The sequence below is a fragment of the Pezoporus flaviventris genome, unplaced genomic scaffold, assembly GCF_033815535.1.
Source record: "Pezoporus flaviventris isolate CSIRO_AGI_PZ_B2104156 unplaced genomic scaffold, CSIRO_AGI_Pfla_v1 ptg000006l, whole genome shotgun sequence".
In the NCBI taxonomy this organism is placed as follows: Eukaryota; Metazoa; Chordata; class Aves; order Psittaciformes; family Psittacidae; genus Pezoporus; species Pezoporus flaviventris.
This window is the reverse complement of record NW_026892554.1, coordinates 379594-392413: the sequence shown is the minus strand read 5'-3', so window position 1 is coordinate 392413 and position 12820 is coordinate 379594. Positions and strand designations below refer to the sequence as shown.

At 50.3% G+C, this 12820-nt stretch overlaps 1 protein-coding gene across 10 annotated transcripts in view; it reads left to right on the top strand.

Moving 5' to 3' along the window:
* PPIP5K1 (diphosphoinositol pentakisphosphate kinase 1) overlaps positions 1-12607 on the top strand; it is a 44852-nt gene extending 32245 nt beyond the window's left edge. For 2 of the 10 annotated variants that reach the window (XM_061446434.1, XM_061446435.1), the window contains exons 28-32: positions 1833-1895; positions 4340-4519; positions 9951-10088; positions 10517-10630; positions 11679-12607. In XM_061446434.1, coding sequence (XP_061302418.1) covers positions 1833-1895; positions 4340-4519; positions 9951-10088; positions 10517-10630; positions 11679-12340 — 1157 coding nt within the window. In that variant the 3' untranslated portion in view covers positions 12341-12607. The remainder of the gene's footprint in view (positions 1-1832; positions 1896-4339; positions 4520-9950; positions 10089-10516; positions 10631-11678) is intronic. The other 8 variants (XM_061446443.1, XM_061446441.1, XM_061446436.1 and 5 more) reach the window with 7 other exon arrangements.
* Positions 12608-12820: the final 213 nt, after the last annotated feature.

Sequence of the window (12820 nt, the reverse complement as noted above, 5' to 3'; positions counted from 1 at the left end):
AGAGAAGGTAGTTTGGAATGTGGAAAAGGCCTCCATCTGCATGTTCCTGCTTAAATGAACACCAATGAAAGGCTGAACAACAGCATTTAAGCCAAACATCACTAGAGCTGAATAAAGTAACATAGCAGCTATAGCAGGAGCACACTTGTATCAAGGCCTTTTTCAATCATCAGGCTAGTAATGTTTAAAATCCTTCAGATTCTGGAGCACATCTTTGCATGATAATTTTTTCCCATGGCTGTGATGCTTCAAGGCGTAGTGCATGGCTTATAGCACTTCATCAGAGACATGCTCAAGTGAAGTTAACATGCTCCTTATGTCTGAAGTCTTTTTTACTGGGGTCTGGAAGAGGGCTAAGGAACACTTCAGTGGAGAGTTGTGTCCCAGCCTCAGCTGATGGTTGTGATTTGAAGCTGACTCATCTGAAGGCAGGGATCCAGTATGCTGTGTTGCAGTACCATTTAACTTGATGTGCTGTAAAGGCAAGGGGGAGATGTGGGGTAGGATGGCGGTGGTTACCAGCTGGCTGCCGCAGCTCCAGGACTAGGGTACTTCTAAGGGATTGCATGTGTAGAGAAGATCGCTGTGCTCTGTTTGTTGAGTTTGAGGAGGGAAAAACAGTTTTATGGCTGTTATACTGGCAAAGGAAATTGCAAGTTTGAGAGTTAGTTTAAATATGTTATTTGGCAAAGTCAGTGGATGTAGCTAGAGAAGCACAATGTGGATGTGGAGCATAAATTGATTTGTGTATCTTTAGGAGTGTGTGCAGGGATAGGTGTAAGGACCCTACTGACTAGGTGGAATGGACACATGGAACATGAAAGAGAAATCAAAGTATTTTTGAATATTTCCTAAAAGTTCCCAAATAGCAGCAAAAGATATGACTGGCTGGGGTCTCATCAAATCCTACATCCAGAGGGTCTGACCTAGGGCATTCTTTTTCCCATGATAGCTGAGGAATTTCCAAAGTGGGAATAAACTGAAGTTGTCTGCATTTTGGTGTTTTTTTTTTTTTCTTTGGTGCATATGGAGACTAAGCCATGTCTTCTAAGGCTCATCTGTTTGCATCCCATTAGCAGCATAGAATCTGTCCTTGCACTGTCTTTCTGATGGGTGTTTTCTATGCGAGAGCTTGGCCTGGCCTGGAATATGGCCAGGAGAAGCCTGAGGACCACTCAAACAGTGTATCCCTAATCCTCTTAGTGCTGAAATGCTTTGAGCAGCAGAACTGTAGAGGCATGTTTTCAGGGGTCTTCTCTTTGTTCCCTAATTCGTTGGTTGATTTACCTGTGAAGGCATGAATAGCTCTATTAGCTTACACTGCAAGGGTGTTTGAGCTGCACTTGGCTATGCCAGAGCTCTTCAGTTCCTTTGCAGAATGATTGTCATTTTCCTTGGGCAGAGGTGAATCCTGAGAGCTGTCCTCCTGTGCTGCTGCTTGCTTGGCCATGTGCTCCTGTGGCTGTGAGCATGGCCTCACTGCATCTCACCCTGGGCCGAGCCTGGGTTGCTCTCAGGACGGCTGCAGATGGGGTGGGTAGGTGTGAGATGCTGTCTGTGATGGAGAGAATGTGGCTGAGGTTTTGTGGTGTCAAGAGGGACTCTGCGGGGCAGTGCAAGGTCAGTGGGGAGCCAGCAGAGCACAAGGAAGCCAAGAGGTTCAGTCAGACCTGCAGTTCAGGAGTGCCTGGGCTGCCACAGCAGTGGCAATGAGAGCACATTGTCGGGGTCAAGCAGCAGGTCAACCTCAAAGGGTAGTTGCAAGCATATGAAGGTTGGGGAATCCTTAGAAGCAGGCTGTTAACTGAGATGATCTGTTTTTATTTCCTCAGAGCTCTTGTCTATGCCAGCCGTAAAACGATTTTCTGTGTCGTTTGCAAAGCATCCGACTAATGGTACGTTTGCTTCCTTGATTTGACGTTCCCTCACACTCCTAACCCCACACTCACGTTACATTCTCTCTGCACATAGTCTCCTCTCAGCGCTCTTGTGGTTTTATTGTGTCTGTACCTGGTGTCCGAACATGCTTCACCTTCCCCCATTGTCTTGCTGTGACTAACGTGTTCATTCATCCTCTGTGATGGCTCAGTTGTTCCTCTGCTGTCCCCCAAGGCATTTGTGTACCCAGTGAAAAAGCAAGAGCAGTGGCTCTGAGAATGGACTCCTAAAGCAGCCCTTAGTTCCACTGCTGACATTAAGGCCTTCTTCCATGCTCCCTTTCGGTGGGGTGGGGGTCGGGGTGGGATGCCATTGGATTTGGTGGGAGGGGGGGATATCCACTCTGTATCCTAAAAGCTTCAGCAACTTGGGTCCTCGGTTTTTACACTGCAGATCTGCAGAACGAAAGCAAGGATAGCCTGAGGCTACTTGTGTGTCAAACGGAGGAGTGCAGCCTAGGGTGGGGCAGAAGGAAGTGCTGACAGCCTTCCCCGCGCATGGTGCTCCTCAGCACAGTCATACTGGTAACCTCATGGCCTCCTATCTGTAAACCTATCTGTTCGGTGGGCCCTTGGTCACTGCAGTCATGGTGATGTTGGTGGGAGTAGGCTCACCTTTCCAGCAGATGCTGTCCTGGGAATGGTGTCTTTCCAGAGCTTTCACTTGTCTGCTGTTGGTGGACAGTGCTGGCTCGGGCCTGACGCCTTCCTGAGGTAGGAGAAGATGGGCTTCGTGCCACCGGGAGAGGCAACCTGCTGCACTCCTGGCATGCTGGTAGCTGTGGAAAGGCTTGGTAAAGGATGTCTGACAGTGCTTCTGTTGACTCCCTGTCTCTGCTTCATATTGCTACTAACCCAACACCTGAACTGTGAGTCTTCTGAGGTTAAAGACCGCTAGCTCTGTTGTAGCAGATGTCTTGCACTAGTGTTTGCTATCTGAATCTTGCACAGAAACTCTTGACAAGGTTTGCTTCACAGCACCCCTCCTACCTCATGACTCCTGCTGGTGAATCAAAGCAGATCACAGAAAGATGCCAGGTTAAATATTTCTGTCTTATGCGATCAAGGCTGCTTCTGCAATCTTGTTGCTTAGTAAATATGAAGATACTCTGCTCTGCATGATCTGGAAGATGAAAGATGTTCAGAAGACTGTTCCAAAGACCAAAGTTTTGGGAAAGATGAAAGGGGAAGGGGCGGCTAAATTGTGACTTCATTGTTTCGAATAACTGAAGGGAATCTATTTTCTGTGTTTGCTTGGTTTTGTTTATCCCAGATTGGCCAACTGCTCAATTTGTTTGTGTGTCTGGATACCGTCTGGGCTCACGTGATGTGTGTCAGCAGGATGTGTTGTTCTATCTTGCCAGCAAAACTTGTCCCAGGCACCGGTCTTTCCTAAGCCACACTGCACAGCAAATGCATCCCCCCCAAACAGGATAAATTGAAACTGAACATGAGGTTTTGCCCAAGTGGCAACGTGCTCCATAATCAAGAAAGCAAAGGCAGAGGTCCAGCAGGTGTGAGCTTGAAGGCATACTTGGCGTATTTGGTTTAGGCTTGGCACTGGTTTTGGCAGGAAGGGTCTTTAGCCACATGAACCACATGCCTGAAGATGCAAAAGCTATTCACAGCTCTGACTCTGGCTTTTGTTTCTGAAGAGCTGCCTCTGTGTGGTGAAATGGGATGGGTGAACCCGAGCAGAGGCCAGGATGTCACAGTGTCAGGGCCAGATGGTTTGTGCTCTTGTCTTGTGAGTCTTGGGAGCGTGACCTGGGGCTGTGTACATCAGGAGACATGCCTGCATGCTAGTGTCTTGTCTGCCATGCAAAGATAGCACGAAGATTCCACAGGGCTGTTCCGAGTGTCTGGAGCGGGGAGGTCAGCACTTCTGTGCCCCTTCTGTTCTAACACGCCCTGAGCACTCTGCTTTCAGTCAGACCCTGGGCCGTTTGCTCTCTTCGTGTGCTGAGGTTGTGTTGGATGCAGGACTGGAACACTCTGTTTGCAGTTTGGATTTCTTGTCTCAGCTGTGGGAGGGTGAGCGCGGGCCTGACCTTCTTATGGAGCCAAACCTGAGCTGTGTTGGATTTGGAACCTGTCCTAAAATGTATTCGCTTGTCAGACTGCCACTTCCAAAGATGACACCTCGCTGCTCAGGGCCTGCCCCGGCGCTGGAGCTGCGTGTGGCAAAGCATGGGCCAGGTGGGAGCCTGGCCTGCTGCAGCATGACTGGGGGTATGTAGATCCAAGGGTCTTCCTGGCCTGCTTGCTGCGGGAGGGACTGGGCTGCAGTGTGTGGTGCGGGTCGTTCCTACCCCGCAGCCCTGGTGCTGGCAGCCCCATGCCCACAGCTCTGCCCACAGTTTCTCTGTCCCCTCTCACTCTCTATGGCCCCTTTCCTCCAGATACATTTGAGCACCTCCACGTTGCCCAGTTGCTGCGCCGTTTTTCCTCTGACTGTGCCACGAGCCGGAACATCTCCCTGGATGCCGCTCTAGCCCATCACCTCCAGCACTGCTCCTACCACCTGCGCCTCTTCAGGAGCTGGCTGATCTCAGGGCAGGAGGACTTGGAGTGTCTTTACGGTACTGCACGCTGCAGCTGCCTTGGTCTCTTGCTCTTGGAGCTGAGCGGGGACCAGTGCTTGAGAATGCAAAGTATGCTTTGCTTCTAAAAAAAGGAAAGCATTTCCCTCACTGCATCCCTTACATCTCTGGGCTGCTGCTGCAGCAAGCTGTGTGGGCTGTTGTACCTGGCAGTTTTGGAGCCTTAGGCAGTAGCCTTTCCACATGGAGCCAGTGCTCTTTGTGTGGCTGTAAACTGTGTTCTTTCCATCTCTGGCAATTGTTCGTTGCCTTCTTCCTTTAGCCAGGGTAAGCCCTTCAGCTTCCTTCAGGTTAGACACTGAGCAAGTACTGGTGTGATACCAGGCTGACATGATAGCTCTGCGCAGGTCTTGGTGGGGTACCACAGGGTGCCCCATTATTAGCAGAGGAACCGAAGTGAATAGTAGGACTGTGGGGAGGAAGAAGCTCAAGGAGGTGCTGCAGCTGGTCACATGCAGAGTGAACTTGCTGTGGGAATTTTGGGGAAGCGAGTGCTTGTGGGATTGTGTTGTTTCTAGAGAAACGGAGTTAAGAGAGGGTAGAAACTGAGCTTCTGCGTGGCTGCATTGCATGGCATCTGTTCTGCCTGGTAGGAACTTTGCAGTGTGTCTTGTCTCTGGTGGGAAGAGGTAGGCGGTTTCAGCATTGAATCTAGCTGTTTCAGATCACAGCTTGCTGCTGTTTCTCTGGTGTTTTTCAGCCTCTGGCATGGATGGAAAGTCTGATGCATTGAGGTCTCAGTGCTTCTAAGACAAGCAGGAAGATTCCTGCCTCAGAGAGGCAGCTACCTAAGGCTGGCTGTTAACATTTACCTGGCACCATAAAACCTGCTTGGTGCATGTGGCTTGCTGCGCTGTGTGATGTGATGCATGGACCTCCTTTTTCATTCAGATCCATAGGTGTAAGGGGCAGAGGCAGTGCAGCTTTCCATGAAGTGAAGCAGCAGGATCAAGTGTTTTCAGAGCCTGAAAAAGGAGATTTTTTCTTACACAGTCTGTTTTTCTCTCAATATGGCCCTTTCTGTCAAGTTGACAATTTGGAAATGACAGTTGCTTTCCATATATAATTAGGACAATCCTTGGTCTCCTAGCAACAAATACTAAAGAGGAGCAAAGTTGCTTCAAGGGGAGAGATGCTGGGACACAGCAGACTGCTTCAAAGCCAAGGCTGAGCTTCTCCTGTGAGCTCCGCTGGGAGAAGAAACGGACTCGGGGCTTTGAGCAGCAATCTGCCATGTACTGAGCATGGAGCTGGGTTGTGCAGCCTGCCCCAGTGCAGCCAAATGCCCCAGCTGAGTACCTCAGCATGGCAGGCTTCCCGTGTGGGAATCTGATCTCTGCAATCAGCCAGTTCCTTCTTGCTGTTCTCTCAGTCTCATCAAGCTCACAGCTAATTAGAATGCTTGGGATTCGTGCTGGGGCTCTTCTCGGACCAGGGGTTTCTCTGGTCTCTGTAGCTGACAGCCCAGCTTCTCCTCCTTGTGAAAACTGCCTACTCCTAACCATTCCTTCTTAGCTTTCAACTGTACTTCTATCCATACAAAGCAAGCATGAATTAAATGATAGAATCTGGGAGTTAATAGTGTAAGTTGGCATCCATAGTTGGAAAGGTCATCAGTAGAGCTCTGAAGCAATCTCTGGAAACCCGTGCTTTTCTATGTGGGAAAAAGAAGAGTGTGAAGTAAGTCACTGTGGGTAATGAATTACAATGCTACTGAAGCCAGAGGTCAGCTGTGGAGGAGCAGAGGACAGCCCTGTGGTAGGGAGCGGGCAGTAAACCACCTGGTGATGTTCCATGTAAATAAATGTACATGACAAAGGGAAACAGTCCCAAGTTCAGACATAAAGCTGGGGGCTCTGATCCAACCATCACCACTTGGGGTGATGTGGAAAAGGTAGAAATTTGCAGTCTGGGAAAGATGCTTGTGGCAGTGGTTGGAGTGCTCTGGAGAGGGGTGGTGGGGATCCGAGTTCAGTGTCTGCTCCAGTGCAGGAGCCGGGAGGTTCCTAATGAATTGAGTAGGAGCAGCTTCAGGCAGAAGTGGTTTTTCTCACACTGAGTTGAAACTCCTCACCATGGTACATGCGGGTGTCAGGAGCTTAGCTGAGTTCAAGGGAAGACCAGAGAATATGGAAAAGGCACATCAGGTTCAGAGCAATTCTGAGCCACAGGTCAGTGGGGTTTGAGGGATTGCTTGGGGGGGAGAGTCACTGCCTGTTGGAGTCTCCTAGGAATCTAGGATTGCCTGGTTTTGATGGAAGATGTGAGGCAGGTGCAGGTCTCCGATTGCTTTATAAAGTATAGCATGCTAGATGGTTGCTGCACAAGGGTGCTCGTACCCAAATCACCTTCTTACTGCTCTTAGGGAGTGCTGTGTGTTGGTACTGGGCAGCTCTGAAACAGTGTTACTGCAAGGGGAAATTCACTCCCTCCTTGAACCTCTGGAAGACTTCATGAGCCTGCTTGCACTGAGCAGACTTTGTGACAGCGTGCGCTTGCCAAGAACATGGTCTGGGGCGAGGAGTTGAAACGGGAGCGCAGTTGGCTCGGCCATAACCCGAGTGGGCCTTCAGCTTTGGCATCAGTGTGCCTGGCAGAGGTGAAACAGGACTTGCAGTCCCCGACAGGAGCTGTACCCCGGTGCTCCTGCCTGCAGAGTGGCTCTTCCGGCAGTGCCGTTCTCTCTGCCGCTGTGTCAGGATGCTGCTGCACTATCGATTCAGGGTGGAGAGTCTCCCATAGCTGCTCCCCCACATCACACGCAGCCACCTTGAACATCCAAGATAACATACTTGGCAGACGACTCTGCCTGGTCTAGCTTAAGGTTTTTCCCATAACCAAGTCTTGTCTTCTTTAGTCTAACAGATGATTTCTTCCTATTTTACTGAACAAAAGTTCTGGGGACATAACCATGCTGTGCTCCTCACCTGGAGAAGATTACAGTGGACTTTGGGATTCATTTTTATCTACTCTGGTCAGCAGATCCATGCCACATGCCTCCCCCTCCAGGGCAGACCCCACTCTGAAGGGAGCAGATTGCCCTCTGCATTTTAATGCAGTCAGTATAGTCAAACCTGAACAAAATGAAAAATGAAACTCATTCCTCTGTGGGCTGCTCTATGACTTTGGTACAAAATGAATGGAATTCTGTCTCATTTCTTATGCTTTTGTCAGCATCACAGACTCCTGCCCTGCAGGCCCCAGGAAAAGGCTTTGGGAAGCATCTGCAGTGGCCAGGCATTTGGCACTGGGGACCTGTCCAGCTGGAAAGGCTCCTGTGGTTTGCACTCGTGCTTTATTTTTGTTGCCCTTCCCAAAGATGTGGGTTCTTTGTTAATCATGTGTGGTGCAGCAGTGGCCAGAGCTGCTGTGATGCATGTAAGGATTACAGTCTGTACTGGTAACTTCTGCTGTGGCTCTGCTGTGGTGCAGGATGCTGCCTCTCCCAGCAGCTAGGCAGGTAAGGGAGGTGTGTGGGGAAGTGGGCTGCCGTGCACAGATGAGAGGGATTCCTCAAAAATAGTCGTGCTTCAGCTCAAGAAGGAAAACTTTTGCTTTTTCCTCCAATTGCTTCAGACCAGTCAAGTGCCACAGTGCTGAGCTGTGTGAGCAGGCATCACCCCCTCAGGGTACAGGTATACCCCTTCACATCAGCAGTGTTGCCAGTGTCACATGTTTGCTTTTTGCTCTTTTTACTAAAGGAGTGCCCAATCACTTGGATCCCCATCAGTGCCTCCAGTGTATCTTCCACCTATGTTGCTTTGCCCTGTGTTGTATTAAGACTTCTTCCCTTTTCCTCTGGAGACCCCAACAGCTGAGCCAACTTTGGTCCCTCTTAAAACAGATTCTGTTGTGAAATGACATCAGCCTCATACTGTGGTGCTCCACAACCATCTCCACACAGCAAGGTGTTAAGTCTTGTCTTTTATCTCACTCTCCCAGAATGCCCAGGAGAAAATAATGAACAGTTACTCTTCCTTTTTCAGCACATGCACTCTAAGGATTCTCAGCAAGGGACAAAAGAGTATGGTATTTTTCCTGTGTCTTATATTTCTTCATCCTAGCCAAGGATTTGTTACCCTTCCTGCCTTGAATTGATGTTTGTAGGCCCTTTGTGGCATAGGTAAACCTCCCTGGACTGCCTGGAGGGTTCTTTATCTCCAGTAGCTGTTACAGCAGTGTCTCTGCAGCACTGCGACCTGGTGATGATCTGGTCTGCAGCCTTCTCATACTGCATGTGGCTTTGCTCATCTGCTGGCTCATGCTCCTTGCCTCTTGCAGAACTGGGTTAGATGAGCAGACTGGAGCAGAGACTTTCCTGGAGGTGACTGGAACAGTGACTACACTTAGCAGATAATCTAGGCTGGTTTAGGTCTTCCCCTTAGGTGCTGTCAAGCTGTAGAGATTAGTTACAGCCTCCCAGTGTGCTGGGCAGCAATCCTGACACAGTAGAGCATCAAGAGCTGTTGTACTTGCATTTCAAAGTAATTTTCCTTCTCTGTAGGAGACCCAATTCCTTCCCAGGGTCTTTCTGAGCTCCTCAGTTGAGCTAGGAAGTTACAGAATAGGAAGCCTAAGCTCAAGTTTACAGGCCTTTAAACTCAAGAGCTACAGAGCAGGAGGAGGCCTCATTCCCATATTCTCAGAGACTCATTCAATTCTTCCTTGCCCCTCTGACACTTTCAGGTTGGCTTGGTTCCACAAAACCTTGCCAAGAAGCTTGGATGAAGAGGAAGATGCTTTGCAATAACACTCCTCTGGCTTGAGCAGCAAAGAGTTTGCTGCGAATGGCTGTGATGCAGCAGAGCTCTGAGCAAGTGTCTTAAATGTTGAGATACATATTTCTACTAATTCTGGGTTTGCTGGCAGTGAAGTCTTGTTAAGGGGACAAATGCTTCAGACATTGCCCATCCCTTACTGGGAATGCAGGCTGTGAGGTGCGAGTGGAGGCTCTGCTGCTCCCTGCCTCTGTAGCAGCGTGCACTGCCTTGCTGAGGGGATTGGGGGGGCTGTGCCAGGCTGGGCCGAGGTGGTGGGTCCTTCTGTGGATGTTCTGTTGACTTCTCTCGAATCCTGTTTTCCTTCTGTAAAGCACGGGCTCTGTTCTAAGTTCTCCAACATGACCATATAGTTTAGCAAAAGGGTCACAGGCTTTGCAGCAAACACGGCTGCTGCTAAGATACGTTTCTTCCTCTTCCCCTCCTTCTGCGTGTGCCTGGACGCTTGCTTTCAGGTCTGTTACTGCATGTGGTTGCCTAGCGGTGATTTTTCTCAGCCTGGAAGAGGTGTCCTTAGGCCTGAGTGTGCCTGTTTGATTCACAGACTGCCCAGCTCCTTCAGCTATGAGTGGTCCTGCATGGATTTAGGTTGCTGTTTGCTCTATTCATTTTCTGATTGGGTTTCTTTCCAGGTTTTGAAGGCTGTTCCATGGTTCCCACCATTTATCCCCTGGAGACCCTGCACAACTCCCTCTCTTTGCGACAGGTCAACGAGTTCCTGACAGCTGTGTGCAGGAGCTGCAGTGAGTCGCATGTCCAGTCTACTGCAGGTACTGGTGAGGTGGGCTTGTCTCTGGGTGAGCCAGAACAGAGTTGAGGCAAGGAGAGCATTTGGTCCTCTGCGTTAATGGGACAGATCAGCCTGACAGGACTGGCAACAAAACAAACCACCCTGTTCTAGAGTGTTCTAGCCCAGGAGTGAGCGGTGGGATCCAGCTCACAGCCATCTGAGGCCACTTACTTGAGAGCCAAGTAATCGGTCAGGTCTGTCTGTAGCTGATAAGTTCAGTGACATGGATACAAACCCCAGCTTTGGAAATCTTTGCCTCAGATTCCCAGGAGCTGATGGACAGGCGTGGCTCTGAATCTGCACTGTTCTTGAGCCCTTCTGGGAGTGCCTGCTTATAGCTGCTGGGCTACAAGCCATTCCTTTACGTCTGTCTGAATATTACTGATCTGTGTGTTTCTTTTCTTGAAGCTTTGTTTGATTCAATGATTGGCAGCCAGATACCAGGAGACCCCTTTATGTCCCAGCGAATCCTGTCATCTTCCTCTTTGCCATTGCGCCAGCGTTCGGATAAGCCCCCTTGGTGTGAGTGTTCCCTTCTTCATCATGGGTCAATGGGATGGTGAGGGAGGGAAGTAAAGGGTACCAAATGGTGGAAGCCAAATATTCGTGCTCAGGGTTTCTATGCTCTGCCCTTGAAGGAACAGAAACAGAAAAGGGAAATAGGTAAAAGGGAAAGCAGTCATACTTTCCAAAGAAAGATGCAAAAAGGGACTCTCTGTAATATTGTATATCCTGGGGACACGTGCTGTTGGATGGATGCTGTCACTCCAGACATCCTCTGCGTTGTGCACTAGGACATAGAGGGCCTGAATGCACCTCATTTTCATTTCCAGTTTTGTGATACTCGGTGGCATATGGCCAGCTCAGTGTTGGCGCATGGAAATACCTTTTCATAACCAGCCACATCCGTGCCTCACCCAGAGCTCCATGCAGACAGCCCATCATTTAGCTCTTCACTTACAAAGCTTTTCTGCAGCCCCTGGGCCTCATGTGTCACAGTCTCAGCAGAGCTGGTGACTGTTGTTAGCTCCCTTTGCAGATCTGACTGGAACTCGAATGGTAAAGGATTAGCCAGCAGTTGAACCGTGAATGTCTTAATAACACAAGTCAAGGTTGCCACTGAAGGAGCAATCCTACTCTTCTCCTGGCTGTACCCTCTTTGTGCCAGGAGTAGAGAGTGTATGTGTGGGCAGCAAGGTCAGGGAACTGATCTGACTGGAAACAGTTGTTTAATCCTCCTCCCTTTATTGGATTAGATGTAATCTAGATCTGTTCTCTAGTTTTGCTCCTTGTACAGTTTAAGGCAAGAATAAGCATTGGTAGAGAATCTGTACTTCTTCCAGTGGTGACTCGAGCTTAGCATGCAGGGGTTGTATGCTTGGGTTTTCCTCAGCCGAGCTGCCAGAAGTACAGGCAGGGGCAGCTGCAGGCCCCGGCCAGGTTGCATGGCACATAGACTACCCTCACCTACTTGCTATAGCACTGTGGGACTGCAACAGCTTGGGTCTGCCCAGGCTTTGGGCTGGGGAGATGTCAGCTAATTTTTGAAGATTTTTCTTCCTCTTTGCAGACAGCAGTGGCCCCTCCAGCACAGTCTCCAGTGCAGGCCCATCCTCCCCAACCTCTGTGGACAACTGTGCTCGCTTCAGCTTCAGTGAGAAACTTTGCATCAGTCCCCCCAAAAGCGAGGAGCAGCTGAATAGCCAGTCCCCTGAGCAAGAAGAGGGACAGCCACCAGGCAGCGGGCTTGACGTGGAGGTGGAGGTGTCTGGGTTGTTGGAGCCAAGTGCCCCAGAGACCCTCACCTGGAATAAGGGCCCAGAGCCAGGCAGGGTCCTGGAGCTGTGTGAGAAGGAGCTGGCGGAGGAGGACTCTAACCCAGAGAAGAGCACGGTGGAGCTGGATGAAGAAGAATCAGCTGGGGAAATGTTAGAGCCAAGTAACACAGGGAACCCAGAGTGTGGTTCAGGGCCTGATGTAAGGCTGGCTGGGGAGAGTGTGAAGTCAGGTGAGGGGTGTGTAGGGGGAATGACCGGCCTGGGTCAGACAGGGCTGTCTAAGGAGGGCTTGGTGCCCTGTGAAGAGGAGCTGCTGGGCGAGGTTCTGGACCCAGAGCATGTGGGCAAGGAGCCGCTGGGGGACAGTGCTGTGCCAGGCCAGGGGCAGCCCCTGCCTCCCGAGAGAAGTGTGGAAGAGCTGCAGCTGCAGTGTCGGGGGAATCAGCAGAATTAGTGGCTCACCGGATAGCAAACTGCAAGCGCTTCTAGCCTGGAGGCAGCCCAGTTTCCTGCACAGCACCTCATGTGGCTGGCTCTCTACAGCACAGAACAAGCCATGTCCCAAGGCCACAGGACTTTGGGGTTTGAAAGAGTCTGCTCTGCTCCTCCACAAGCGAGCTCTTTGCCATTTGGCATGAGACGATGCCTCTCTGCCTTGTTAAGTGAACAACAAATGCATGGCACCTCCGTGGAACGGGGACATGGGGCTGCACTGTGTCCCAAGGGGACAGCAGAGTTAAAGGATGGGTACAGCCAAGGCTTTTGGGGTGGTAAGTTCAAAGGGGACAGATGCTCCCTTGAGATTTTTTGGCCCATAGGCTACAGAGAAAGGCAGTCTGGGCCCAGAGCAATCAGATCCATCACAGCCACCAACCTCCTCTCTGTTCCTTCCTTCTTCCTCTCTCAGTTCCCATCACTGGCCACCAACAACAGG